General features: G+C 51.9%; 1 protein-coding gene across 2 annotated transcripts in view; it reads right to left on the bottom strand.

Moving 5' to 3' along the window:
* PMEPA1 (prostate transmembrane protein, androgen induced 1) overlaps positions 1–7,294 on the bottom strand; it is a 31,028-nt gene extending 23,734 nt beyond the window's left edge. Inside the window, exon 1 of one of the 2 annotated variants that reach the window (XM_031616565.2) lies at positions 6,837–7,294. In XM_031616565.2, coding sequence (XP_031472425.1) covers positions 6,837–6,939 — 103 coding nt within the window. In that variant the 5' untranslated portion in view covers positions 6,940–7,294. The remainder of the gene's footprint in view (positions 1–6,836) is intronic. The other variant, XM_031616555.2, reaches the window with a different exon arrangement.
* Between the last annotated feature and the right edge of the window lie 17,915 nt (positions 7,295–25,209).

Genomic DNA, 25,209 nt, shown 5'->3' with positions numbered 1-25,209 from the left:
AGTTGTTTTGTATGATGCCAGTCTCCTTCTCCCTTGGGTTTTAGGGCACTTTTTCAGACACATTTGGCAGGAAAACCAACTCACCTCACTAAGACATCACATAACCATTTAGCATGACGTGCAAATAAGAAGTGCCATCACTCATTAACAGCAAGTTAATTATATATTAAACCAAAATCTGCATGTAAAAGATACAGAGTGAGGTCTGCCATAGCAAAGACCAGGACTTTGTTACTATGAACACGCACCATGCATGTTCACATCTGTTCTCAAGGAAGGTTGTGGGGAATGCCGAAGCAGTTATGAAGGGGAGTTCCTTAGGAGACAAGCCAGACAGTTTATTTCTTATATCAGACCTACGTTAGCATTTAAACAGGACCTACTGTAGCAATCTTTAGCAATGCGCAGATGTGGTTTTTGAGTAATGGTTAGTGTTACTTAACTGGTTATACTCACTAATGTAATTGACACCTATTCCATCATCCTTAATACACCCACTTCTTTCTCCGATACCATAAATAGATTAGAAAAGTTTCTGCAGATGGCCATGACCCCATTTGTTTGTGCACTTAGCCATGTATGAATCACTCTTGGCTTGTAGCAGCACTCTGGAATTACTGAAAGATAACTAGTCGGCACAGACACCAATAAATGAATCATGCTTTCCACAAGACCAAACCTTTGGGCTTTTACAGACTCCAATTACAAAGTAAGAAGAAAAGAACAAAGAAATTACTCAGTCTATTTGCACAAAGTCATGCAGAGTTGATTCATAGTTTTGCAGAATTATTACTGACAATCATTTGTAGGGGGTTCCAGTAACAAACCAGCTACTTAACATATTGGGCAGAATGAAGGGAGAGAAAAAAAAATCCCCAAACCACGTCCTGCATGCAATTCTTGAAAAGTTGTATTGATTCCTGTGCAAGGGCCTCTTTTCATTGCCACTACCTTCCGAGCTGGGGGTTAAGCAGCTCTCATTCTCCAAGGCTAAGCTGTGTTTCGCTGGGTTGCTTGGGCCAAGCTGGCAAACGTGGGAAATCCTGTTGCACCTGCTGAAGTGCCCACGCCTCGTGCCAGCAGAACACTGCATGCACAGCTCCTCATCCCCGTGTGCATGAGCAGGGCCTCGGGAGTGGATCACAGAGCTGACACGTGCAGAAGCACTCACATTTCTAAATGCACATTCTTGGGTATACACTGCAAGTAAAAAATCAGCCAGTCAGAAGTACTCCATTAAAGATATGTGTGAGACTGAATACACTGAACACAAATGTGTGAACCGCTTGGAAGGACTGTGGACATCCACCAACACTGACAACTTGTGAGGCGAGTTTCTGAAGATGTGCAAGATAGCTTTATGTAATGCACTGCCTGTGACAACACCAACACACACCGCAGACACAACGCCCCTCTCTGCATGCAGCGTGAGTCCAGTCCTGCATCAGCTGGAAATCTGAAGTCAGCTTACTTGCAGGAAGCTGGTGACACTCTATCAATTATAACCTTAGCAACGTTATCCTCCTTGACATACTTCACGAGCTGTGTTACGTTATAAGGATCCGTAGGTGATGTGGGACACGGTGCCTGCCTGACCCCCACAATAAGCACCAGTGCATCGAGTGTCACAGCTGCACCTGCATGTGGCATGGCCACGCTGCCTTGCACCCAGCCCATCAGCATCCTGCCCCAGAAAGGGATGCAGAATGATGAGGATGAGATCCAGCAGAAGGTCGCTGACGTTTTGGACCAGGATGCAGCAGATGTGTATACGCTACTATTTGTCTCAGGCACTGCTGTACCCTTTGCCCTCTAAGGCCCATCCCTGCAGGCTGACTGCTTGCAGGTGAGTGGTGCACCCTTTCTGCACAGCAGCTGAGCTTGGTCTGCAGATTGCTGCTGGCCTCATACATCTTAGAGTCAGAGCTCAGGAGAGGCCAAAGCCAGCACCACAAGAGCGACTACGAAGCTCTGCAACCACTGGGGAACACTTGTCTATTTGTCCTTCACCTATAAGGCCACTGATTCCCCAACAGAGGGAAACCCTACCCAAGCTGTCTGCAAGAAGGAATGATGCTACAGAAGATTTAAACAAAAGCCTTAATAAATGTTCTCAATTCCTACCCCCCCCTTACTCCATCCCTACCGCAGAAATTAATGCAACAAGCCCTCTTTATAGGGATAAACAGAGTATGTGAGAACGTGCTGTAGATGGAAAGGGAAGAAAAAGGTTCCCACCAGCGTCACTAAAAGCAGCAGGCTGTCTTCAGAATGCTTCTGGCTCAGTATGCTCAGAGCCTGGGGTGCAGCAGGAGACCACCAGGCTGCATGGGCCACATGGAAACATCAACTTTCAGGTGTAAAAAAACCCAAACAAATCAGGAATCTGAGATGCTGGGTGGGTGCTCTGCTCAATGCTGCACACCACACTGCAGCAGAAATGCTAATGCAAGTTTAGTTTTAACACTGGAGATATTTCAGAAGATTCCCAAAGCTTTGATAATATTTAACATCTCTACTAATTTCCTTTCTGGCGTAATCATGAATGTACCATAGTAGCCAACAGATCTGGGATGAAGTACAAGTTCTAGCTGGCTGCAAAGCAGACAGGAATCATGTGTGCTCGTACTGTTTTCTCCCACAGCATACCTCTGCAAAACTGACTTAAAATGAGAAAAGAAATTGTGAAACTGTCATTACAAAGAAGCATTTAAAATGCAGATCAAAGTGCCGCCTTGGAAGCCGTATTCCTGGCCAAATCATCAGAGCTCTCTTTACTCTCAAGAGTTCCCCAAATCCTCCGGTTTGGATGATGAACTACAGCCGAAATTTATCTGCTCTAAAAAAATTGCACAAAAAGTCACAACTCCTTTCTCCTGCTACCAACCACTTCTCTCCCAAGTCCATTTTATACGACTTTCTTTTACTGCTCCATCAATTAACTTGCACAAACGGGTTCACGCCTGTGTGCACACAGATGCTACCCCAATGCTGCAGCCCATCTCCAGCATTTCCTCCTCAAATAATTACGGTGATTCAGCCACACAGACGGGGCGAGCGCTGCATGCAGCATCCCCACTGACGTTAATGATCCCTTTGCTTTATGGCTGCCTGGCAGTGTGCTGATGGCACGAACAAAGTTTCTGCACAACTGCAGCCCTGCACATCCCTCCTGCGGGCAGAGCTGCACCACCAGTAGGTGCCCCATGTCAGCACCAAGGGCTGCAGTGACCGAACAGCACGGATCTCCCTGCAGGCAGTGAGCGAGGTGTGAGCCAGTTTGTCAACGAAAAGCCATTGCAAATAAATGACCTTTTTTAGCTCATGAGGTTACCAAATTCTTCCAGATGCCATTACCTGAAACAAGACCAGCAGGGATGACAGCACAGTGAGTTACTTAGGAAAGCAGCTGGGCTGTAATTACGCCTATTAGTGACACCACGTATTTTGGTACTTCCCTTGAAAAGGTCTCCTCATGTCTACCCATTTATAATTTAGGTTTACAAACTCATTTTCAAGTTGGATTTAACTTGCCACTGACTCTCAGTGCTGGAGAGCTAAAAATGTTAGCACAGTGGGTGAGCGACAGCAAATAAAAACCAATAAGGAGAGAGAGCACTTCTCCATAGGCACTCCTCTCCATCTGCAAAGCGAGCGGCTCATTCATACCCTGAGCATCTCGAGGTGTGTCAGACCCCCCCGCAGCTCCTGGCTCTGAGGGACGCAGTGTGGGTGCTGTGTGTCACACACTTCAGTGTCATCACTGTCAGTCAGCACCACGGCACCAGGTGAAACGAGTGCAGGGCTGGGTGAGGGCTGGGCAACGTGCTGCCCATGATACATCCCGCAGTCCCCATGCCCTGCTCTGCACCTCCTGCTGGGGCAGCCCCAGCCATGCCACATCCCTGTGCTGTGCGTGGTCCTGGGCACCGCTGCTGTGTGTGCAGTAGGGTCCTGCTGCAATGCCATCCAGGTGTTCACCCAGAAGGAAAAAAAAAAAAAGCCGGATCTTTCTCCTCCCCTTTCCTCCACTACGTCTTTTCATTCTCCCATTCAGCCCTGATTATAGCAGCAGGATTACATCACTGCTCAAGGGCACCAAACCAAGTCTGGCTTTATGACCCCAGTGCTGCAGGACTGGAGCATGGCCAGCCCCCAGGCCACCACCTGCCCCTGCCCTGCTCCTTCCGTGCACCCCTGGGGATGCCGACCTGCACGCGGAGCAGCACTGCCTGCAGGGACACATGGCATTCTCCTGGTTTTGGCTGCAGCCAAACCGAGAACCACAACCGGGGCACACTTAGAGAACACTCTACAGCTTGCTAAGGCACTGACGGCAGCTCAGCCTTCCTACAGCCTCCTACCGGAAACCTCACAGATGAGGGAGGAAAAGAAAGTGTTATACACTCTGCCCTGAGCACTGTGTCAGGACAGAGACATCGCTGCCAAAACACAGTCTGAAGTGGTAAGGAGACATGATCCTCAGTGAAGCCATCAGCGCTGTTTGTTACTAAACCCAGGAATGCAAAAACCTCGAAGCCCTCACTCCAGGCAGAGCTCCCGCCGGTGCTGCCCAGCCCAGCACCATGGCTCCCAGGCAGCCCCCAGCACCCCCAGCACGAGCACAAACCCAGCACAAGCCCTGCACACCCACGCCCGGAGCTGCCCCATTCCTGCACCAAACACCTCCTCGGCACCCCATCTCCCTTGGCAGCTGAACCCCTTTGGGATCATCCCATGGGGTCTGACGCAGCCCTGGCACAGGTGAGGTCCTCGTGGAGATGCTGGCATGCTGCAACGCCACCCCGAAGTGATGAGCTCCCAATACACACCTCAGTCTGTCACTCACCACACAATGAGTTCTTTACGGACTCTTCTGACACCAGGCTCAGCCCTGACCTCTGTCACTCCACAGAGGCAATTTGTTACCACTGCTGCACCCAGTGCTGCCCAGCACAGCTGAGTGGGCTCAGCCTCTCCTTCCCAAACCCCTCATCCAGGAGCTGCGCAGAGCTGCGCAGAACACAGCTGCTGCCCACTGCTCAGGGAGAGCCAGCGAAAAACAGTTTGGGGGCTCAGATACAGGGCTAACCTAACGAGAGAGCTAAATTAGCTTACAGCTCTGCCACTATCTCAAAGCGTTCCTGCCTGGGAACTTCTGGCTGGGAACTGAGATAGCATCTGATGGGAGCTGCCCAGACGTCCCCTGAGAGCTGTATTAAAAGAATAAATACAAACATGCGATTGGAGGAGGAAAAAGCCATAATATCACTTTCTGTGAGGATGGATGGAGCTCAGCTCTTCCCTCCCCTCCAGAGCCGGGCTATCAGGTAACAGCTCCTGCAGGACCACCACAGCCCACCGCTGCCACTGCGGTGAGCGGCAGCAGAGAGACAAATGACATCGGTGGCAAAGGGGAAGCCCGGGAAGGGACAGACAGGAGAGCAGCCCTGCAGCTCAGCCACACAACCCAGCCCTGGGGTTGAGCACAGCGTGGGCAGCACTGCAGGGACAGCCCTCGGGACTGCGGGCACTGCACCCCACTGAGACCATGTCAGAAACTGCAGAAACAAAACCCAAGATGCTATCTCTAAGAAGTATGAAATTCAAAGCTGGGGTGGTTGCTAGAAAACCTCACGGCAACAGAGTGGGAGAGCAGCTCTATCTCCAGCAGACACTGCCCGTGTGAGCTCCCAGCGCTGCCACCAGCCCAGCCCGGCACCGGCTGCAGCCTCAGCCCCGCAGCGCTGCTGCCGGCACCCACGGAACGGTCCTCATTATGTGCCCGCCGCTATTGGTATGCACATCCCGCCCGGCCGCTGGAGTCAGGGGAGAAGAATGGTCTATTCAGTACCGGCAGTGTTAATAAAATCAGGCAAATCCAGCTTAGTTTTGTCTGAACACGAATGAGATTAAATCAAGATTAAACGCACGCAGTACAAAGAGAATGGTTTATGCTAAAATTCAGAGTGAATCCATTTTAGCACCCGGCGTAGAACCGCCCCCAGCTCTCCCGCAGGACGCGGACACCTGAACCGAACAGCGGCGGAACCGGAGGCGGCGGAGGCTGCCCGGCACCGGGCTGTGTGCGGCACTGCTCACGGACCCACTGCGGGAACGGCACGGACCGCAGCAGCGCCCGGTGCCACGGCCCCGCAACCGGCACTGAGAGAACCCACGTCCTGCTGGGAGCACACGCACAGCCCTCCCCAGCTTTTGTGCCATTGAGCATCAGCCTCAGCGGGTTTAAGTTCTACAGCACCGCGCTGACAGCCCGCCTGGCCCCAAGATCTTTCTCTGCACAGAAAACCCCTTCGGTTTTCAGTCCCAGAGCAGCTACCGCGCCTCTGTCCTCGGCAGTGCCATCCTGCGCTCCATCTCCGCGCACTCCATCTCCAAAAGGCAAAGAGCAACAGAACGGCGGTGCCATCGGGTCAGGCGCCGTCCTTTCCTACTCTGCGCGGGTTGAAAAATATTCATTACCAAAGGCGAACAGCCCCCAAAAGAGACAGGGAAAAAAAAAAAAAAAAAAAAAAAGCACAACCACGCCGACACCGGGAGATGGGGGGTGGGGTGGGGGGGCTCCTATCCGCGCCGAGACAGCGAGAGGCCTCGCGGGGCCGGGGGAGACCCGGGCGAGGGGTCGGGGCCGCGGGCACCGCGCGGGGGCGGCGGAGCGGAGCGGCACCTTCAGCCCCGCCGTGCCACCGCCGTGCGTGGGGAGCGCAGCGCGGCCACAGCCAGGGAACTTCCCCAGCCCCGCTCCCACCGCCCGCTGCCATCTGCGCACCCAGCGCTGCACGCCCAGCCCCGGAGGGCCGCAGGACGGTACTTACTGATCTCCATGCTCTGGAACAAAGACCTTTTGCAGTTGCATGTGCAGGACACATTGGGCTGAATAGCGACGGCCGTGCTGTTCAGACCCATTAAGTTATACATTTAAAAAAAAAAAAATTAAAAAAAAAAAAGAAAAAAAAAAAAGAAGAAGAAGAAGGCGACGGCGACACAAAGCACTTCAGGGCCGCCGAGCGCTCCCCGGGCAGCACCACATAAAGCCGGGGCTCCTCCTCGGCGCGGGGGGGGCGGGGGGAGGGAAATGCAGCTGCGATTAAAAATTGGAAATCACAGCCGCGGCGCAGCGCAGCGCCCCCCGCAGCGGCTCTGCCCGGCACGGCTCGGCTCCGCCCGGCTCGGCTCCGCGCCCCCTCCGGCCCGGGCAGCGCTGTGCTGGGCCCGGCCGCGGCAGCCCCTCACTTTTGTGGGGCGCGGCGGAGCGGCGCGGCGCGGCGGGAGCGCGGCCCGCCCGCTCCCCGCTCCCCGCTCCGCTCCCGCCCCCCGCGCTCATTCACGGCCACGGGGACGCGGCCGCGCGCCGCCGCCAGCCGCGGGCGGGCCCCGTGACGTCAGCGCCAGACGGGGACTGCCCCGCGTCCTCGCGCCGCCGCCGCGGGGGGGTCTTGCGGGGGGAAGGGGGGGGGGCACCGAGGGGGGGGGCGCCCCGCGGTGCGGAGCGGGGCCGGGGGGGGCGGAGGCCCCGAGCACCGCGGTCCGTAGGGAAAGAGAAGGGAAGGGACGGGGCAGGCCGAGCGCCGCGGGCGGCAGCGCGGGGCTGTTCGCTCCTCCGGATCTCAACCCATAGTTCTCATTCCTTTTCATTATTATTATTTTTGCTTTAGAGTGATCGCTTGAAAATGGAGCAGCCCCGTTCGCTTTTAGAAAGGAGAAAGGAAAATACTCCATCTCCTTCCCGGGGCTCCACGTGCCGGGGCTCAGCACAGACTTCTGACCCCAGAAAGGGACCCGCAGTCCCGCAGCCCGGCGTTGTGCACAGCGCAGAGGTCCATTTTTCCGTGGTGGTTTACGAACCCTCGGTAACGATGTGCCTGCACTTCGCAGTGCCTCGTGCCCCGTCCAGCTGCTTGGTGGCCACAGCTGGGGGCTGCCAGGCCGAGCTGCCCCTCTGTGCCACCCGGCAGTCACCATCCTGGGGAGCAGCGGGACGCCGTGCTCGGAGCGAGCTGCACTGCTCAGCTCCCGGTGTGTGTGGGCCCACTGCCACCACTGCTCCTCCAGAGACACGGCTTTGTGTATTCAAAGCCTTTGGCAGCTGAATATTAGAGACCCGATCCCAATGAGCCTCAACTGGTGGCCCCAAAAGGTGGCTGTGAGCTCAGCCCCTGCCCGCAGCTGGCAGCACCCCTGCTCAAGGCAAGGTGACAACGTGGTGGCAGCCCTGCAGTGCCAGCCCCCCTGCCCGGGAACGCAGGCCAAGCAGCCCCGCAGCTTGCAGGGCTCCGCAGGAGGAAGGCTGCATGGGAGGAAGGCTCTGGTTGCAGACACAGGCTGCTGCAAGTCCGCACGTTGCTCTCACCTCCCGGAAGACAAAGCAGAACGGTCTGCAAGTCGATGCTGGCCTACAAACGCCCCAGTTCCCGCTATCCCGACTGCATCTGAACCACTCATGTGGCTTTACAACTATCAGCATTTTTCCACCGTGATTTAAGAACAAATAATTAAAGTCACCCCAGATGGGCTGGTAAAAGCAGCGTACCTCAGCTAACTGAACGATCTGCAGTAACGCCCCAACCCCCGTGGTGCTCAGGGCAGCATCACACACTGCGGTGCTTCTCCAGTGCATCTCTGCATTCTGACACCTGTGCTCCATCCCGGCTGAGCTCGAGCTCCTTGGACAACCTGCACAGCACACAGCGATGCTCTCTGGTCTGTGGGGCCAATGGCCTGCGGTCAGTCACTGCTCACACAGTCGTGCTTCAGTCTTTGCTTTCATTCGTCACGGCTGCACTTCAGCGTTACAGACCGCAGTGAGACCCTGCTGTAATCATTGCAGTGCTACACCAGGGACAGACTGATAACTGATAACCATAATAGACATAAGTAACACTAAGAGTCAAACCATCTTGACAGAGTGGTTGAGGAGATCCAAAGAAACACAAAAACAGCTCCCCAAAGGTTTGTTAACCAAACAGCTGTCCATTGAGGAGACAAGAGTATCTCACAGCATTACTCTTCAGACTCATGTTAAATAGATACGCACCAATGCAATAGGGCAAGAGTTACCATGGTGAATAATTGTACATTTATTTCCAAGCGCACCTTATTTCTAACAATTCCAGACACGGTTCCCACTTTCTGGTGACTAACCACTTCATTGAGGTTTTTAAACTCTTCAAGACAAGGCACTCCAATGCTCTCCTTGGCAGGCAGCAATACTGAGATCTGTGCAGAGAACAGTGCTGGGCAGGGACGGTGCCCAGCAGCCCCTCGCTTCCCTCTGCAAGTTTGCACAGATTATTCTCACATATGATTTAAAGCCCAGCAGCCACTCTGAATTAATTCTTCAGCAGATGAGCCCTCATTGTTGTCTGGAACATCAGACACATTTTCCTTCTCAGAGTTCATCCTCTGAAGTACGTGTTGAGAACCACCACAATCAAGATTTCACCTCCAATGATCCGCAGTGCCCACCTGTGTCTCTCCTAATGAATTGTGGCTCTGCTGCTCCCATCCTGAGCCCCATGGAGCCCAACTGTTTCTACAAAGCACCACCCACAACCCAAACCCTATGCGCTAGAGCGCTGCCCCAACACTGTGAGCTCTGGCAGCTCAGGGCCGTGCCCACAGCCCTTGGGTTACTGTTCCATGCCCACCAACCTCTCGGCACAGCTTTTCCCCAACACCCCCCGGACCCTCCCGATAGCTCCATGCCTGTCGCTCTCACCATACTGCAGAGCAGCACAGGACACCTCCACCCCAGCAGTGCCCACGGGAGCACAGCCCTGTGCCAGCCCCAGTCTCCCCAGATGAACGCGTTTTATTTTCTTGCACTGAAAACCAAAACCAGCAAAACCAGGCAGGGAATTTTGGGGTAGACTTATGCAGGGCCAGGACCCCACGATCCCTGCAGGTCCCTTCTAACTCGGGGTTAGATGCATGTAAAATAAAGCATCGCTAGGGAACGAGTCTCAAAACGCCCGGACGTGCCACAACCTCGCACCTCCTCGGAGCACCGCAGGCCCAGGGAGGCGGACTCACCCACCCGCACAGCGGCGGTGCGGCGGCCCCTTTAAGGTCCCCAGACGCCTCGGGGGCGGCCCCAGACGGCGCCCGATGTCACGGACGGGCGTTCCCCCGCCCTCCGCATGTAAACGACGCGCGCTCTCAGCCAATCAGAAGTGGGAGACCCGGCCGCCGGGCTCCGGATAACCAATGGGAGAAAGGAGGCGGGGCACTCCCGGCCATGTGGGCTTTCCGTCCACGTGGGGCGGGGCCGTGACCGCGCGCTGACCCGGTGCCGTGACAAAGGCGCAGCTCGCGCCTTCCCGCACCGCCGCCTGGAGGGGCCCGTGCCGGCGGGGAGCGCCGCGGGGGGCGGCGGCTGCGGGCGGGGCCGAGCGGAGCGGAGCGGAGCGGAGCGGAGCCGAGCCGAGCCGCGCTGCGGGGCTGATCCGCTGTGCGGCGTGTGCGCTGTGGGCAGATCGCGCCGCGCGTGCCCCTGACGCCCTCCGCACTGCGGCCCCGTTCGCTCGGGGTTCAGCACCAGAGCGACGGGAACACAAACAAACGGGCCGACGAGGAGACGGGGAGGATCCTGGAACGCGAACGCTCCCATAAATGCCTTTTCCGTAACTCTATTTACTCAGCTGCTGCAGTGACTTCAGCCCAGCGCCGAAACCCCCCATCCATCCCCTGCGTGACGGTGCGAGCCTCCGTGTGCCGCTACCTGCGGGCTGCGCTTTGCCCCTCGCTTGCGAAGAGCCGTCAGGCCCGCAGCGCGTCTCGCCCCGCCCCGAGGTGGGCCGCAGCCCCCCCGCAGCACCGGGCATTCCTGCGGTCCCTGCCGGCCCGGCCCGGTGCGCTGCGGGGGCCGCGGGAAGATTTCATTTTCCGAAGGAAAAGAGTTTTAATCTCAGTTTAAACCAAAGGGTTCTGCTTTTGCAGATCTTTTCCTGCTGGATTTATGCGGCTCATCCATTGCCAGTGTTTCCAAGGAAACCAATGTGCCCTGTTCTCACCGAACCAAATCTCACTATTAAAACAATTAAAAACTTAATCTGGGTTCCCCTCCTTGCTCCCTCCTCTCCTTTCGGTATTATCGTAGGCATTTTAATTAAAAACACGATAGCAGTAAGTATTTTACACATTTGTAGGCTACACCCTAAGTTATCTATTGGAAACTTGACTCCAGAGCATCATAACAGGGAATCAAATCTACTTCCACAGCTGGGTAAAAACAAGCGAGCGGGACTCTTGCTGAGCTGCTGACAGCCATTGCTCCCAAAGGCCACCCGCCGGCTGTCAGAGCTGAGGGCACTGCTGGGACTGCAGCACTGCTGTGTCCTGTGCAGCCCACAGCCCCAGTTCTAGCTGGGCCGGCAGTGCAGGGCAATGCAGGGCACTGACAGCTGGGTGCAGGCCTGGAGCTCTGCAGCCTGCTGCCCTCTGTGCCTGGCCAAAGCCGACCAGCAGCTTGCACACTGTGCCCAAAGGGCTGTGGGACAGAGCAGCAGGGCCGGGCCTGGCAGCCTTCCCCCTCCCTGATGTGTTTGTAGGGAGCCCCGCTGCTGCCCTCAAATTTGAGCCCCAGGGACAACCGCCAGGGAGCTTAAAGCCTCCAAGCACACACACAGCTCGGGCTCTTTGTGCTCAATGCTTTTTGCTGGTTTGATCTGAAGAGGCAGCCGGATCCTGGCACGGGGCAGCGGGGCTGCTGAGGAGAGGGATCTGCAGGTCAAGAGGCTCCTGACAAGAGGAAGCCGGCTCTGAGCATTAGTGAATGCCACCAGGAAGGCAGCAAACACAGCCCTGCTCTTTGTTTCCCCGCATTGTGCTCTGCCTGCCGCGCCGACTGCGCTGCTCTGTTCCCTTGTGCGCAGTTCCACCGCCGCGCCGAGGGGCTGAGCACAGGGAAGGAGCGGTCGGCACGGAGACGTTTCATCTGCATCCAGGAGCTAAATCCGTCCCCAGCTTGTGTGCTGCCCCGATTCTCCAAGGAGCAGAAGGGAAATGTGGCCCGAGTGGCTTCCTCCACCATTGTCTGAGCGGTGGCAGAGGGCAGGGGACAGTGACAGCGTGTCTGGGCCAGTGTCTGGGGCACTTCCAGCTCACCCCGTGCCCGGCGGGGCTGACTTTGCAAACCTCCCTGCGGGCGGATTCAGGGCAATGAGTGTTTCTCACCGCTCCGTGCACATCCCTCAGGGCACTGTGTATTGCTGTGTGCTCCTCACAAACGCAGTTTTCTGTGGAAAAAAAAAAAAAAAAGAAAAAAAAAAAAAGCTTTGCTAGCATCCCATCCCACATGGAACGTGATACACTCCCATTCATGCCCACTTCCCACCGCTCTGACACGCAGCACTGTATGGGCAAAGAAAGCATACAGCATGTCAGCACTCAGAAACACCCCTTCCTCCAGTGGGTCGGGGTGACTTGGGGTGATTTGGGAGGGTTTTTCCCCCCTTGTTCCAGAAGAGGTTGGAAAATTACTTTCCACCATCTGCCCTGCCAGAGCCGGGAAATATTTGGAATACATTCCATTCTCCTAATGAACACGCAGCAGCAGGGGTGCAGCAAATAAGAGAGAAAATCTTTCTAATGAACAACAAATGAACTAGAAATCAGATCTGCATAGCTTCAGCTTTTGTTGCCTATAGCTTTAGGGTGATTCGTGGAGACAAAAATCAATGAACGTGCTGTAGACCCAGGCCTGGCACGGTGTGCACAAGTCTTGCCATGACCCAAGCCGTGTTTGTTTTGGGTACAAACACCGACTCTTGCTCGCTTCCTTCTTATTTAATTGAACAGAAGTGGGGGAAGAATTTCTTACGTATGATTCCTGTGAGTCTTGTTAACGCTCTTCAAAATGTGTTGAATTTATAGGATACTGTCAAATGCATATTAGTATTCATGACAAATCACGTTGCTTCCAGCTGGGATATAGAGCTGAGTCGTGCTCTTTTGTTTAAAAAAATAAAATAATGTGCTCAAAGTGAAGAAAGTAGTGGGCTTTTCTCAGAGGAAGGACCCAGAATTCCTCTTGATCCATGCTGAGCATGGCCAGAGGTGAATTTCCGGAACCTCCACAGCAGAAATGAAGGGTTTCTCTCAAGCACTGTGTTTGCCACTATGAATATGCAATTAGCTATTCTTCTCTTCAGAGCTCTGCCTGCTGCAAACCATCTAGACATAAGCAAGTTTCCACCCAATGCTTTTGGTGTCAGCTCCAGCCTCAGATGCTGTGTGAAGCAGTGACCCATCGCAGCTGGCCCCAGTGCAGAAGTGTGAGGTGCAAAGCATTTCTGAAGCTGTAACCCATCCTCAACAGCAAAACCTTTGTTTGGATCCTGGGACTTTTCCTCACACTTCCTTACTGGTGTGTTTTTGTTTCACACCAGTCCACAAGCTCAAGCCCAAAATGCTCAAGAAGTGACAAGTGTCACCAAAGAGCTCAAACCATCACCCCTGCAGCTGCAGCATCTCAGCTGGTCCCTGAGAGGAAAAGCTATGAGAGCACGGGAGCTGCTGTCAGCACACCTTGAACGTCAGCACAGCAGGCCAAGAGCAGCTCCACGTCCCCAACCACGTCGCTTTGGCTGCCAGCACAGAGATGTTCCAACAGATGTTCTCTTAGGAGTTACTGCCTACACTGCCCTGACATCCTGCACTGTGGACACTGCACACTCCTGGCTCCAAGAGCACCGAGTTCCTCATGGGAAACATCACCACCAGCTGAGACAGGAGACTATTTCAACAAGGAAACCACCTCACCCTGCCCTCACAGGTGTCTGAAAGTGCAGAGCCCTGGAGGTACACGTAGAGCAGCCCAACATGCAGGTGTGGAGAAGTGATGGCCAGACACGCTTTGTTCTACAGACAGGGCAGTCGCTGCTGTGCCCTAAGCAGTCCTCGTGCACTGTGGGCTGGCTGCAGGAGGGCAGGACAGGAGATGTACACCAGCTGTCCTCTGTGCACCTGGCATTGCACCTGGCTGCGTGCTGAGCTGCCGATTTTCTGATGTGTGCATTCATTTCCTGAGAGCCTGACGCTGCAGTTCCTTCAAACACTGAACCTGCAGGAAAGTCAGCAGGGCTCTCCCATAACAGCATCACGGTGAGGCATCTTTATTTAATGCCATCTTCTGCATACCTGCTCGCCTTCCTCACCTTTTTATTCCTTGTATTCCCCAATGGAAAGAGGAGCTGCATTCAGCATCAAACACACCCTAACGGCTGCTTGGTCCCCCCCTCCTCCAGGTCTTTCACACTGGAGTATGCGTTACAGAGGGGAAAAAAAAAAAAGGAAGAAAAAGAGACAGAACGTTCCTACAAAAAGCAATTTCTTGGCTGGCCGCTTTTTTTCTACTCCCCTCAATATGGCAGGAGATATTTCTGTCTGAACAAACCCTCCCAACCCATCCAGCTCTCCCCATTCTGCACCGCAGTCGTGCTGTTTGTATCAGTCTGTTGCTGTGAAAATTAATGTGACAACACAGAACGCAGCATAATGACTGAAGGTGTGTGAAACAGTCCCGGAGAACTGAGCAGTGACTTCAAATGCAAGGTATTTCCTTCTTCCCCTCTCTCTCATCCTACAAGCTGCCACAGCTCTGAAAATGGGACAGTTTTCAAATAGGCTATATTTGCAGAGCAAAGATGGATGCTATTTTTATTGCAAATTAGCAGATTTTTTAGCAGATTCAACCTCATTTGCAAGTGAAAATGACTCTACTTACCATGCAGATATAGGTCTTATGTTGGAAACTCATGGAAATTCATGTTTTGAACATACTTACAGAAGAAAAAAATAGACCCTGCCTTTATTTCTGGCTGAGCCTCGCTCTGCTGAAGGAGCACCGGTGGGGCAATGAGTACTGCTGCTCTGCTGCATGGTGTGAGTGAGAGCAGGGGATCCTCAAACAGTTCTCTGTGAACTTCTCTGCTGGACTTTAAGAGTCAGCAGAGATGGGAAAGGGCATACTCTGATGGCAGCCAGGAACCTGCACCCGGGGGTCCACATTGCCCCTGGAAATATTTGACTGTTCTGCGTGCTGGAGAGGACCGACATCTCACTGTGCTAACAGAGCTGGCGAGGTTGTCGTGCTCTGCCCTCGTGTGAGGAGCTGAATGTAGTAAATGGTGTGAGAGCAAAGTGTTCTCAGTCAGTGGTGGTTGGTCCTGCAGGAGATGCACACTGGGATGCCAGAACTGTTGGTACAAAGGGAACAGATCTGGGGAGTGGACTAAGCCAAGGAAAACAGCTGAAAAAAAGATGAGGGCAATCAGAACACTCCATGGAAGTGTTACAGAATCAAAAGCTGCTCAGGCTTTTGTCTCAACCTGAGATATTGAAGTGAAAATTCAGCCAACTTGAGAAAGGTGAGCGATGGTGAAATGCTGCGTTCCCAGAAGTGTGATTTGGGATTTAGCTGCAGCTCCACCATGAAAACCAACTAAGGAGATTAAAAAGAAGTAATCTTCATTTTAGTATGGGCACTGCAAGGAGAAAATGAAAAGCGAGCAGCAGGCAGAGAGAGCAGGGAGCTGCTTCTGAGAGGTGGGACATCGTGGCAGGAGTGCCATTCCTACCTGCTGGATTTGCACATGCATTCCTGGAACCTGGAGCCATCCTTTAGGTGTGAACCTGTTTGTACTCCTCCCAGTGGAGCACAACAGAGGGAAACCAGTGGTGCAGGTACTCAGGTATGCTCACCAACGCTGTGAGCAGATGCCAGTTTGGCAGTTAGCTGCTGCACACAAAGGAGCAGGAGGTGCATGCCAGCCCTGCTGCCAGGCTGAAAGGGCTGAGCTCAGCCCTTCTTTCTCCCCGTCCCATCCCGATGTATCCTGGGGGCAGACAGCTCCCATTTTCATGACATCCATTACAAGGCACAGATCACATTCCCAAACACTCTTGTTGCTTCAACAGGCTTTGATATTTTTTCATCACAAGCAAATCTGAAATCGGAGGCAACATTTTTAAAGCACCTATGTTCATGCCGCAAAAACATGAGACAAATACCCACTATTCAAACTTAAAGGACTTTGGTTGCTCCTAAACAGGGTCTCAGACAGCACCCCACTCTGCTGCATCCTGCCTGCCCATAAACACCCTCAGTTCAACACCTGTCCCATGCAGTGACCCCATCCCGTGGGAGTGATGGCACTGCGGGTCAGCACACAGCAGGGTGGGCTTTGTCACTGCAACAGCAAGGCCAGGGAGGCTGTGGATGCCCCATCCCTGCAGGCATTCGAGGCCAGGCTGGATGTGGCTCTGGGCAGCCTGGTCTGCTGGTTGGTGACCCTGCACATAGCAGGGGGTTGGAACTGGATGAGCACTGTGGTCCCTTTCAACCCAGGCCATTCTGTGATTCTGTGATTCAATGAACAGCAGTTCAGAATCTCAGAAAATGACAGGCCACCCTTCTCAGTTCAGTTTTACCACTTCTATTTTCTTTAATGGAGGTTCAGAGAATATGATTTCATAGTGCTGACAAACAGACCCGGCTATTCTTTCCTGAGCGTGAGGCTTTGTATAGTTTGTAGCAAGCATGAATTATTGCCTCCATCCAAACAAGTGAACATCTGTATCCCATTTTCATTGGCACCACAAGGTACCTGGCGCAGCCCCAGAGCGCAGTGTTTAGCTACAAGGGTTTGAAATATGCAGTAATTTGCTGTTGTGTTATCTTCTGGTATTCTCTGCTTTGGGAAAAAAAAAATAAATAATATTTTATCAGCGAAGTCCTCCCACCGTCTATTTGCCTTGCTCTAATCCACAGTGAAATGAATCAAGGAGAACAACGCTGAAAGCCTCATTTGTTTGCCCTCCCGAAGAGCGGTGCTCACGAAGCAAGCTGAGCTGTGTGCTGCAGGAGTGGAACACTGTGCCCCCATCCTCGGGGCAGAGCTGCTGGGAGCAGAGTGTTCTGTGCACACAGGGACACCCAGCCCTCCTGAGGTGGCACTGGGAGCGATGCTCAGGGACGTGGCAGTGCTGAGCTGTGTTTCTCTGCTGATGGCTGAAACGGTCGCAATGCCCGCCTGCTTCAGCTCTGTTTGGCTCTCAAGTAATAGACAATTAAAATGGTAAGGAAATTCCTGCTATTAGATGTCTGTGAACTGGCCAATGAGAAACAAATTCACAAGTATCAGCAAAAAGTATGCTGAGCTGTAGCAATAGGAATTACAGAAGTAAATAAGGCCACGTCCCCAAAGAGAAGGGCTGTTACATCAGTGCAGGTGTCACTGCCCTGGAAACCCTCTTATCGCAGGGCAGGGGGGGCTTGGGACACGGCTTCAGGAGAACGACCGTCTCCCTTTCAAATGCCATCACTACAGAAGATAATCCCCCAAATACCTGAATCAACTCCAGTTGGTCCCTTGTCCAATACCAGCTATTTTCTCTTTGCAGGTGAGGTCTCCTCCCCATACCACACATCCCCAGGAGTGGCTGCAGAGGATTCCCCTCTCTGAGCTCAGCTCCCTGCTGACGCCTGCCTGCCCCAGCGCTCCCATCCCCGGAGCATCACGGGGAAGGAATGCCACTCGCCTAAACGTGATAGACTATTGCTGCAGGCAGGAGTAACTTGTGCTGTCAGTGTTCAATTAGCACCAACTTAAACTAAATGTCTTGTGAATATTTCATAACGATCTGCCAGCATCGTATCTGAACTCTCTGGCTTTTACCAAGCCATTTCCCTTCCAAAGTGACACAGTGTGGAATGAAAGGATGATGAGCCAATCTCGCTTGTTTGAGTGTCTGTTCAGAATCGTGCTATATAATAAAAAAAGTAACAATTAAAAACTGGCACAAAATGTCCCAGCAGCATCAGCTACTGAGGCTTATCCTCTGAAAATAAACTCTCACCTTGTTTAAAGGCAGCTTATATGAAAAACAGCTCTTCCTTTTCTGACTCTAAGTTTATGGTATCTTTCCCCATTTACTTAAGGAGTGACAGGAGCTGAGCTCATGTCAGCTTTTATATTGCCCATCGTTTTTCACAAAAAAGCTCAGAAATGGGTTGGAACAGACCTTAAAGCCAGGGCTGGCTTCAGCCTGAACATGGAGCAGGGGCAGGCAGTGGCCGGGCTAGGTGAGCTCCCCATGCCCTGTGCTGGCTGCATCAGCTCTGCTCAGCTCTGCGGGAGCTGGGGCAGAAACATCCACTGCAGTGCAAATACTTCTGTCTTGGAAACCAGACCTGCCAGATCTCCGGCTGGAAAGTGGCTGTGAGATCTGCCTCACCTGCCTGGGGTGCTGGGCAATGAGGCACAGGGATGCAGCTCTGGGCTGTGCAAAAGGCAGCAGGATCCCAAGGGGCTTCCTCTGAAGGACAGCAGCTCCCCTATGGATGGAAAGGTGCTGCTGGGCACGGAGAATCTTTCCCAGATTTTCTGCTGAGGCTGCCAATAAGGAGATCAGTTGTTTCCAACAGTAATGGACCAAAGCCACCAATTCCTATCGCCTCATCCATCAAATGCTGGTGATAAATGATGCTGGTTTTGGAGGACACAGCCATACTGCCTAGCTCTGCTTGCTGAAGTGACACTCCCACAGCACCCAAAATTCTGCTGGGTTGGCTGCCTGGGCTGGGATGAATGCCCCAGTGCAGTGCATCTGCACAAGCAGAACAAGTGATGGGGCTGGAAGGTAAAGAGCCATAGCAGGGCTGCTGTTGCCATGGGCACTGAGCTGGTTCCCTTCTCAACACAAAATGGCCCGTGAATAGTTTCACATGGCCACGCTCTGCCTCCAGTCTCACCTCTGCTGGATTTTACAGCAAAATAGTATAAATTAGGTAACTGCCCGTAAAGAAAATACAAGTCACACCTCTTTGACAATGAAGGCTTAATTGAAGAGTCCACATGGGAGCTATCCTGTGGCACTGCAGCAGCAACTGTATTGATAGAACAGATGAAAGGTGCGTGCATAGGCAGGACGAGTGCTTTGCCATTTTAAGAATATCACTTTAACACACAACATGTACAGATTCACAGCAACATTTCACTTCTGGCCTCCCTCCCCCAGCACACTGTCTTGCACGCTTTGCCATGAGCAGTGTGGGATCCCACTGCTGATGGGCTACTGTGGTTTGCTGAGCAGACCCGGAGACCTGCAGCACTAACTGCTGTGGATACAGATGGAACACAAACAACAAAGCAAACCCAAGTGTGGTTGGGCTGGAATATTAATGCCTCCCTCCAAGGGCAATGGCAATAGGGATGAGCCTGCGGTTCATAAACACGGGGTGGATTTTGCTGGGGACAGGCAGCCTCATTAACAGCAGAATGCCCCAACCCTGCTCTGTAGGAATACTGACACTGGCTCTCCCCAAATGGCTGAACCAGTCTGCTGATAGCAGCGATGGCATCCTTCCAGCAGATGGGACTGGGGTTTTTGACCCAGCCCCTTGTCTGAGCACCAGCATCTGTAACACAACCCAGGAGGCCTTCATGGCTCCAAACCGGAGCCATGTGGGACCGCTTCCATTTTCTATTAGACAGTCACAAAGAAAGGGAATGCTACTGAAGTCATAGAATAGATTCACCCAATTCTGTGCTCAGCTGTGTAATAGTTGCCAGAGTAAATTCAAGGATGTGCTTTAGAGTGCCAAAATATATTAGCAATGCTCATCTATGAAAATAATGATTATAGCAAAGGGATTTGTTTGTATGCCTTAAAGAGAAAACATAATTCATCCCATATTTTGCTGGAAAAGAAGAAAGTCCCATATAAATAGAACCTGGAGTTCTGAGCTGAGCAGAAGGGGTTGGACCCACTGACCCACCCAGCCCCTGGGGCTTCAGCAGCTTGTTAGAAACAACCAGGAGGCTGCACAAATAGTATTTCTAACTTGATTAACATGATGTTCCTCTTTGCCACTATGCTGCTGCTGGTTTTTTGTCCTTGATAACCAAGGGATGGTGGCTGACGCTGTGTCACTGCCACCAGGCTTCATCTCAGCCCTCAGGAGTGAAAAAATCTAAGGGAAGGGTCCCAGGGGGTGGGTGACAGGGTGGATGATGCTATAGCTTTACAAGAGCGAGTAGCACAGGTGGAACTGCTCTGATAGACACCAAGATGGGGCAGGATGGGGAAGGAAGGGAGTCCTGCTCGCTTCTCAAGGCTGAGCCCCACACTGGTGCTGGGTCACCCTACAGCTCTATGGGCTGAAATGAATGCCTGCCTGTGCTCACCTGGCACCTCCAGGCTTCCATGGGATGCTTTATTGCATTAGTGTTGTCAAATGGTGACATTTCTGAGTGTAAGTCGTAGGGTTGTTGTTAATGCCAATTTAATGGCGCTAAAATGATTAAATATGGCAGGCTTTTAAATAATAAGGTACATAAAAGGTGTTAATAACCTCTTAAGTGCTTTAATAATATTCTGTGCTATCATAAAATGTTAGTAATTGGGCCTCTTAACTTTCATCTGCCATAAAGTAATGAAAGAAAAAAAATCTCAACAGAGGTGCTGAATGGCTGAAAATTTTGCTTAAATAAAAGAAAAAAAAAAGGGGGGGAACAATGGTAAAACTGAGACCTATTTGTTAAAAAAAAGAAAAAGAAGAAGGAATTAACTGGAAAGCCCAATGGAACGTGCATTTTAATAACATGCAAATTGTTAGCATTTGGTACTGCAAGAACAAAGGATCCGGAGGAAGGCGCAATGGTTCACCATGAAGCCCAGCCTGGGGGCTGCCAACCTGATGGGAGGCAAAGGTGTGCCTTCCCTGTGTGTGTCAGGCACAGAGCTCAGCTGTGCTGCTGCGCAAAGCTGGTTTTGTGGGTCTGATCCTGCAATGGGAGCATCTCCCTGGAGAGGCCTTCTGGGATAGGCAGTGCAGAAAGCCCCTGGAATTTCATGGGAACTGAAAGTGATAAAGCACCATTTGATGCCTCTGGGGGTAATGAACTGCCAGTACTGGAGAGCACAGCGTGAAGCAAAGAGCTGTGGTGGATGGGACAGCAAAATAACCAGCTGTAAATAAAATGGCAAATGGAGGACAAATAGGAATGCCGAAATGAAATTTGGTCAGGATTCTGGTATGCAGGAGCAAGGAGAGAGGTCTCTAACGTCCCCCAGGTACTGCTGAAACCCCACCCAGCAGTTAGCCAGAGGAGCAGTGGCAGCTCCCACAACGTACTGACATCCATCTGCTGTGGCCCCAAACCCTCCATGGCTCCCCGCCATCATTTCCAGTAGTATTTGTTGGGTGTTCTCTCCTAAATACTAATCAATTAGGAAACACTTCTTTACAGAATGGGTGGTTAAATATTGGAACAGGCTCCCCAGGGAGGTGGTTGAGTCACCGTCCCTGGATGTGTTTAAGAGCCATTTGGATGTGGTGCTCGGAGATATGATTTAGCAGAGGGTTGTTAGATTAGGGTACTATGGTTAGGCTGCAGTTGGACTTGATGATCCTTGAGGTCCCTTCCAACCTGAGTAATTCTATGATTGAAACCCAATCCAATTATCGTGGGAGAACCCGTACCAGCAAAAGCATCTCCATCAATGGCAATCTGCACGTTCCTGATTCAATGGCTTTCCCAGATAAACCCTTACGGTCTTCCTGGCAGCTGCCTTACGTGCATCTCCTGTCATCTGTTTACACATCCACCCAGCTCGTTTAAGAACAGGTGCTTTGAGAGGACAGTGGAAGTGGGACTCATAGGGACAGCAGATGAGGAGGCAGTGCCACACGTGCTGTGCAGCCCAGCAGCACACTGAGCCATGGCAGCTCACCTGTGCCATGCACGGAGTGCTGGGGGCACAGCAGCCTCTTTGGAAGACAGGCACAGAGCAGGAGCCGGCCCACGTCAGCATGGCCACCAATGGCTGCACAGGAGTAGCAGAAGGAAACGGCAGAAGCCAAACGTTTGCCCATAGGCATTGAAAAAATTATAATGAGTAAATCGATCCTGAGTAGTCTAAATTTGCTTGGAGATAAATCAGGAACAGAACAAATGCTCTATCTAACAGAGAAATGATTCACCAAGTACAGTGTTCCTAGATCCATGCAAAAGGCTCTTGGCTGCTGTGAATGTTGGCTTTTTTTTTTTTTTTTTTGGCTTGGTATCGCAGACCATTATTATTTTCTCATTACAGGTCTAATGCCGATCCCATTGAAGTCAATGACAAATTTTCCATTAGCTTCAATGAAGGACTTGGCCTCATAAAAGCAATTATTCATCCATCCATAAAGTACTTCCTTGAGTCTCGTATTCAAGAGAGACCGCTCCCCACCTGCCAGCATCTCTTCCAACACAGCTACAGTTTGCAAAGGCTCTTCATGCCCTACTGCAGACCCAGCATCCTAGGATGGGATCACAGTCCTCTTACTCAGATGCTCCTTGGTTCATCTGAGGCACCCATTATTTGACAACTCTCTCATTTTGCCCATTAGGTAAATTCTAGGTGAGATTATTATTCTGGATAGCTGTGTTACAGTCCCTTTGAATCCATCTTTACGCTTACCAGGATTTTAGAAATGCAATCTAATTTGTGCTAAAGCATAGAAATTCAGCTCCCCTATGATCTGTGCCATTCACATGTCACTGCTGTGTCTGCAGTGCAGCCCTAATGTGTACACAGCAGTGGGAGAAGCAGTGGGCTTACAGTGCAACAGCAAACCCCACTGAGACAAGTAGCTGAGCCCCAGCGAGCCTTGGGACCAGGAGAAACCAGCTGGTTCACAGATGATAGTTCTTTTTTAACTCTTTATCAACTCTCCACAAAACTCTCATTTTTTAAACTCAACCGGGAATCATCAAACTCCTTCTGTGTCTGTAAGAGCAATTTTATACTTTGAGCCACGTTCCGGGAATGTCAGAAGATGTGCAAAGCCCAACAAGGATGCTCAGGTGCCTTTTTAAACTGTCACTTCACCTTTTTTTGGTTTCACACCAGCTCAGGTTGCAGTCAGTGCAAGCCTCTGCCTTGTTCTTGCTCCCAGAGCTCTGTGGATACCCTCAGCAACGTGGAGAAATGCAGCCTACCCAGACGTGCCAGTCGCTAGCAGTGATCAGATTCTGGTGTTGATTGGCTAAGTTAATTAGAGCAGAAGTTATTTTGCTAGAATAGGGTAAAAAACACCGAGCAAATGTTTCATTTAGTGATTAGGTGCTGTGATTAGCTTCGGCTTCTGGAGGAATACAGCACAGTGCTTCAGTGTGACTGCAGGCTGTTTGCACCCCATGGCGCGGGATAGGGAGCTTTCTTCAGGATTTCACCTCTGAACTTTCAAACATGAGAAACTGCTCATGTCAACACAGTGTGTGACAGTAATTCCTTCCTCTGGTACCCTCTCAGGGCTTTGCCACTTTGATTTTGCCAGGCAGAACTGCTGCCCACTGGAGAAGTGCTTGGTGCCTGTGTTGGGAGCGGGACCCCGAGGCAGGCAGGCTCTGTCCCCACAGCATCCCCATGGTGTTTGATGCTCTGTGCTCTACATCACATAAAAGAGGAGGATAAAATGAAAATCAGCAGGGTGCCTGCAGAGGTGCTCTGTGCAGAGCTTCACACGCGTATTTAGGAGCCCTCATCCCCACCACTCACTTCCCGATTCTGTTCTTGGGGGATAAGCACTGGGATATACTCTGCAGCCAAAAGTAAAGTCATAAAGAAGTTTGCTCACGTTCCTCGACACACGAGATACAGAGTTAATTAAAAATTGTTCTCTGTACAACAGGTTTGTTTCACTGGAAAATGTCACTGATGTAAGGCTGTTCCACTCTTGTTGCCAACTACATCGAATTGACTCCATTATAAGCTTCCTCCTCCTCCCTTCCCATTACTTTTCTTCCAATAATAAACCAAAGAGATCTCAGATCCCACTTTTTAGTTGGAGAAGGTGTGTTAGGAGGAGCTGAGTGGAACAGCCCGTGTTTATCTGTGTTTCTACATGAGGAGCAAACCCTTGCCCCAGCCCTGCACAGCGTAAATGAGATATCTGATCCTACGGGCATGGTGCTGCTAGAAGATTCTTAATTAGATAAATACATTTTATAAAAAGATTTTGCAGAATAGTTGCCTCTAGCAACTGTGACAATCTTCAAGCTTCATCTTCTAAAGGAAAGAAGACTCCTGCAGGAAGCGAATGCGTTACATCCAAATGAAACATGGTATTACAGAATTAATAGAAGGGGGTCCACACTCTGATAGAAATGCGGTCCCGCTCCTGGAAAAGCGAGTTGGCTTCATTGCTGCCTTCAAACAGCACAGGGATTTGTGCTGGAATTTTTCCAGCCAGACTGCCAAGTCTCCCTGGCTAGAGAAGGGCTGGACCTGCTGGGAAGGAGACCCTGAGCACAGCCTCTGCTGTGCTTCAGGATGGACCACGCAGATGGCTGCGCTGGGGAAGGACCCGGCCCTCCCTGCGCTCTGGCTTGGTGCTCCATGGAGGAGTTGGGGTGTCCTCTTCCAAACACCACGTGATGTCCCCCATCCCAGCCCTGCACACAGCCGTGCCTCTGCACCGTGCGGGAACTGCGGGATTTCCCTCTCCCACTTTCAGATCCCAGTGAATGACGCGTGCCGGTGCGCCGTAAGCTGGGGAGTTTGGTCTGCTTGGAGCAGGGAGGCAGCTGGCATGGGAACTTTTCCATCCTCACCCCCATACTCAGTATATTTAGCCCTGACCTAGAAAGACCATCCTTTCTGGGGCTGAGCTGTGATTCAGACAGTCTGCTCGCGGAGCAGAGACTGCCAACTGTGCCGAATCCTCGCTGATCAGAGGTGGGAGAGAGCCTGTAAAACAATACACCCAGGCAAACGCGGTGGGTTTGGAGCGGTTCACAAAAATTATATTTAACACCATTTCGGTGGCTTAAAGAGAAATTAAAACAAACAACCCTCGCACCTTCCAAAATAACCCCACCTGTCTGCGGTGGGAGAGAGGAGACTGGCAAAGTATTGCTATTTAAAATCACAGTGAAACAAGATGAATACACGTACAGATAGGTGGATTGAGGTACAGGGGCAACCTCACCTCCAGGCCTGGGAGAAAGCAGGAGTGGGGAGGCACCGTGCTTATGAACCAGTAATACAGCCAGGGAGTTAGACTGGGAAATGCTGCATAGCCCAGTCTGGAGAGAGCAGAAATGAGACTAAACACAACAGTTTAACAAATAATTGCAGGTTCTTTCTATGGGCTAGGATCTGTAATCCGCCTTCATCCACTTCTCTTTGCACAGT

The sequence above is a fragment of the Phasianus colchicus genome, chromosome 17 (genome assembly GCF_987193195.1).
Source record: "Phasianus colchicus chromosome 17, bPhaCol1.hap1.1, whole genome shotgun sequence".
NCBI lineage: Eukaryota > Metazoa > Chordata > Aves > Galliformes > Phasianidae > Phasianus > Phasianus colchicus.
The sequence above is the reverse complement of the archived record's forward strand: the minus strand, read 5'-3'. Positions and strand labels throughout refer to the sequence as shown.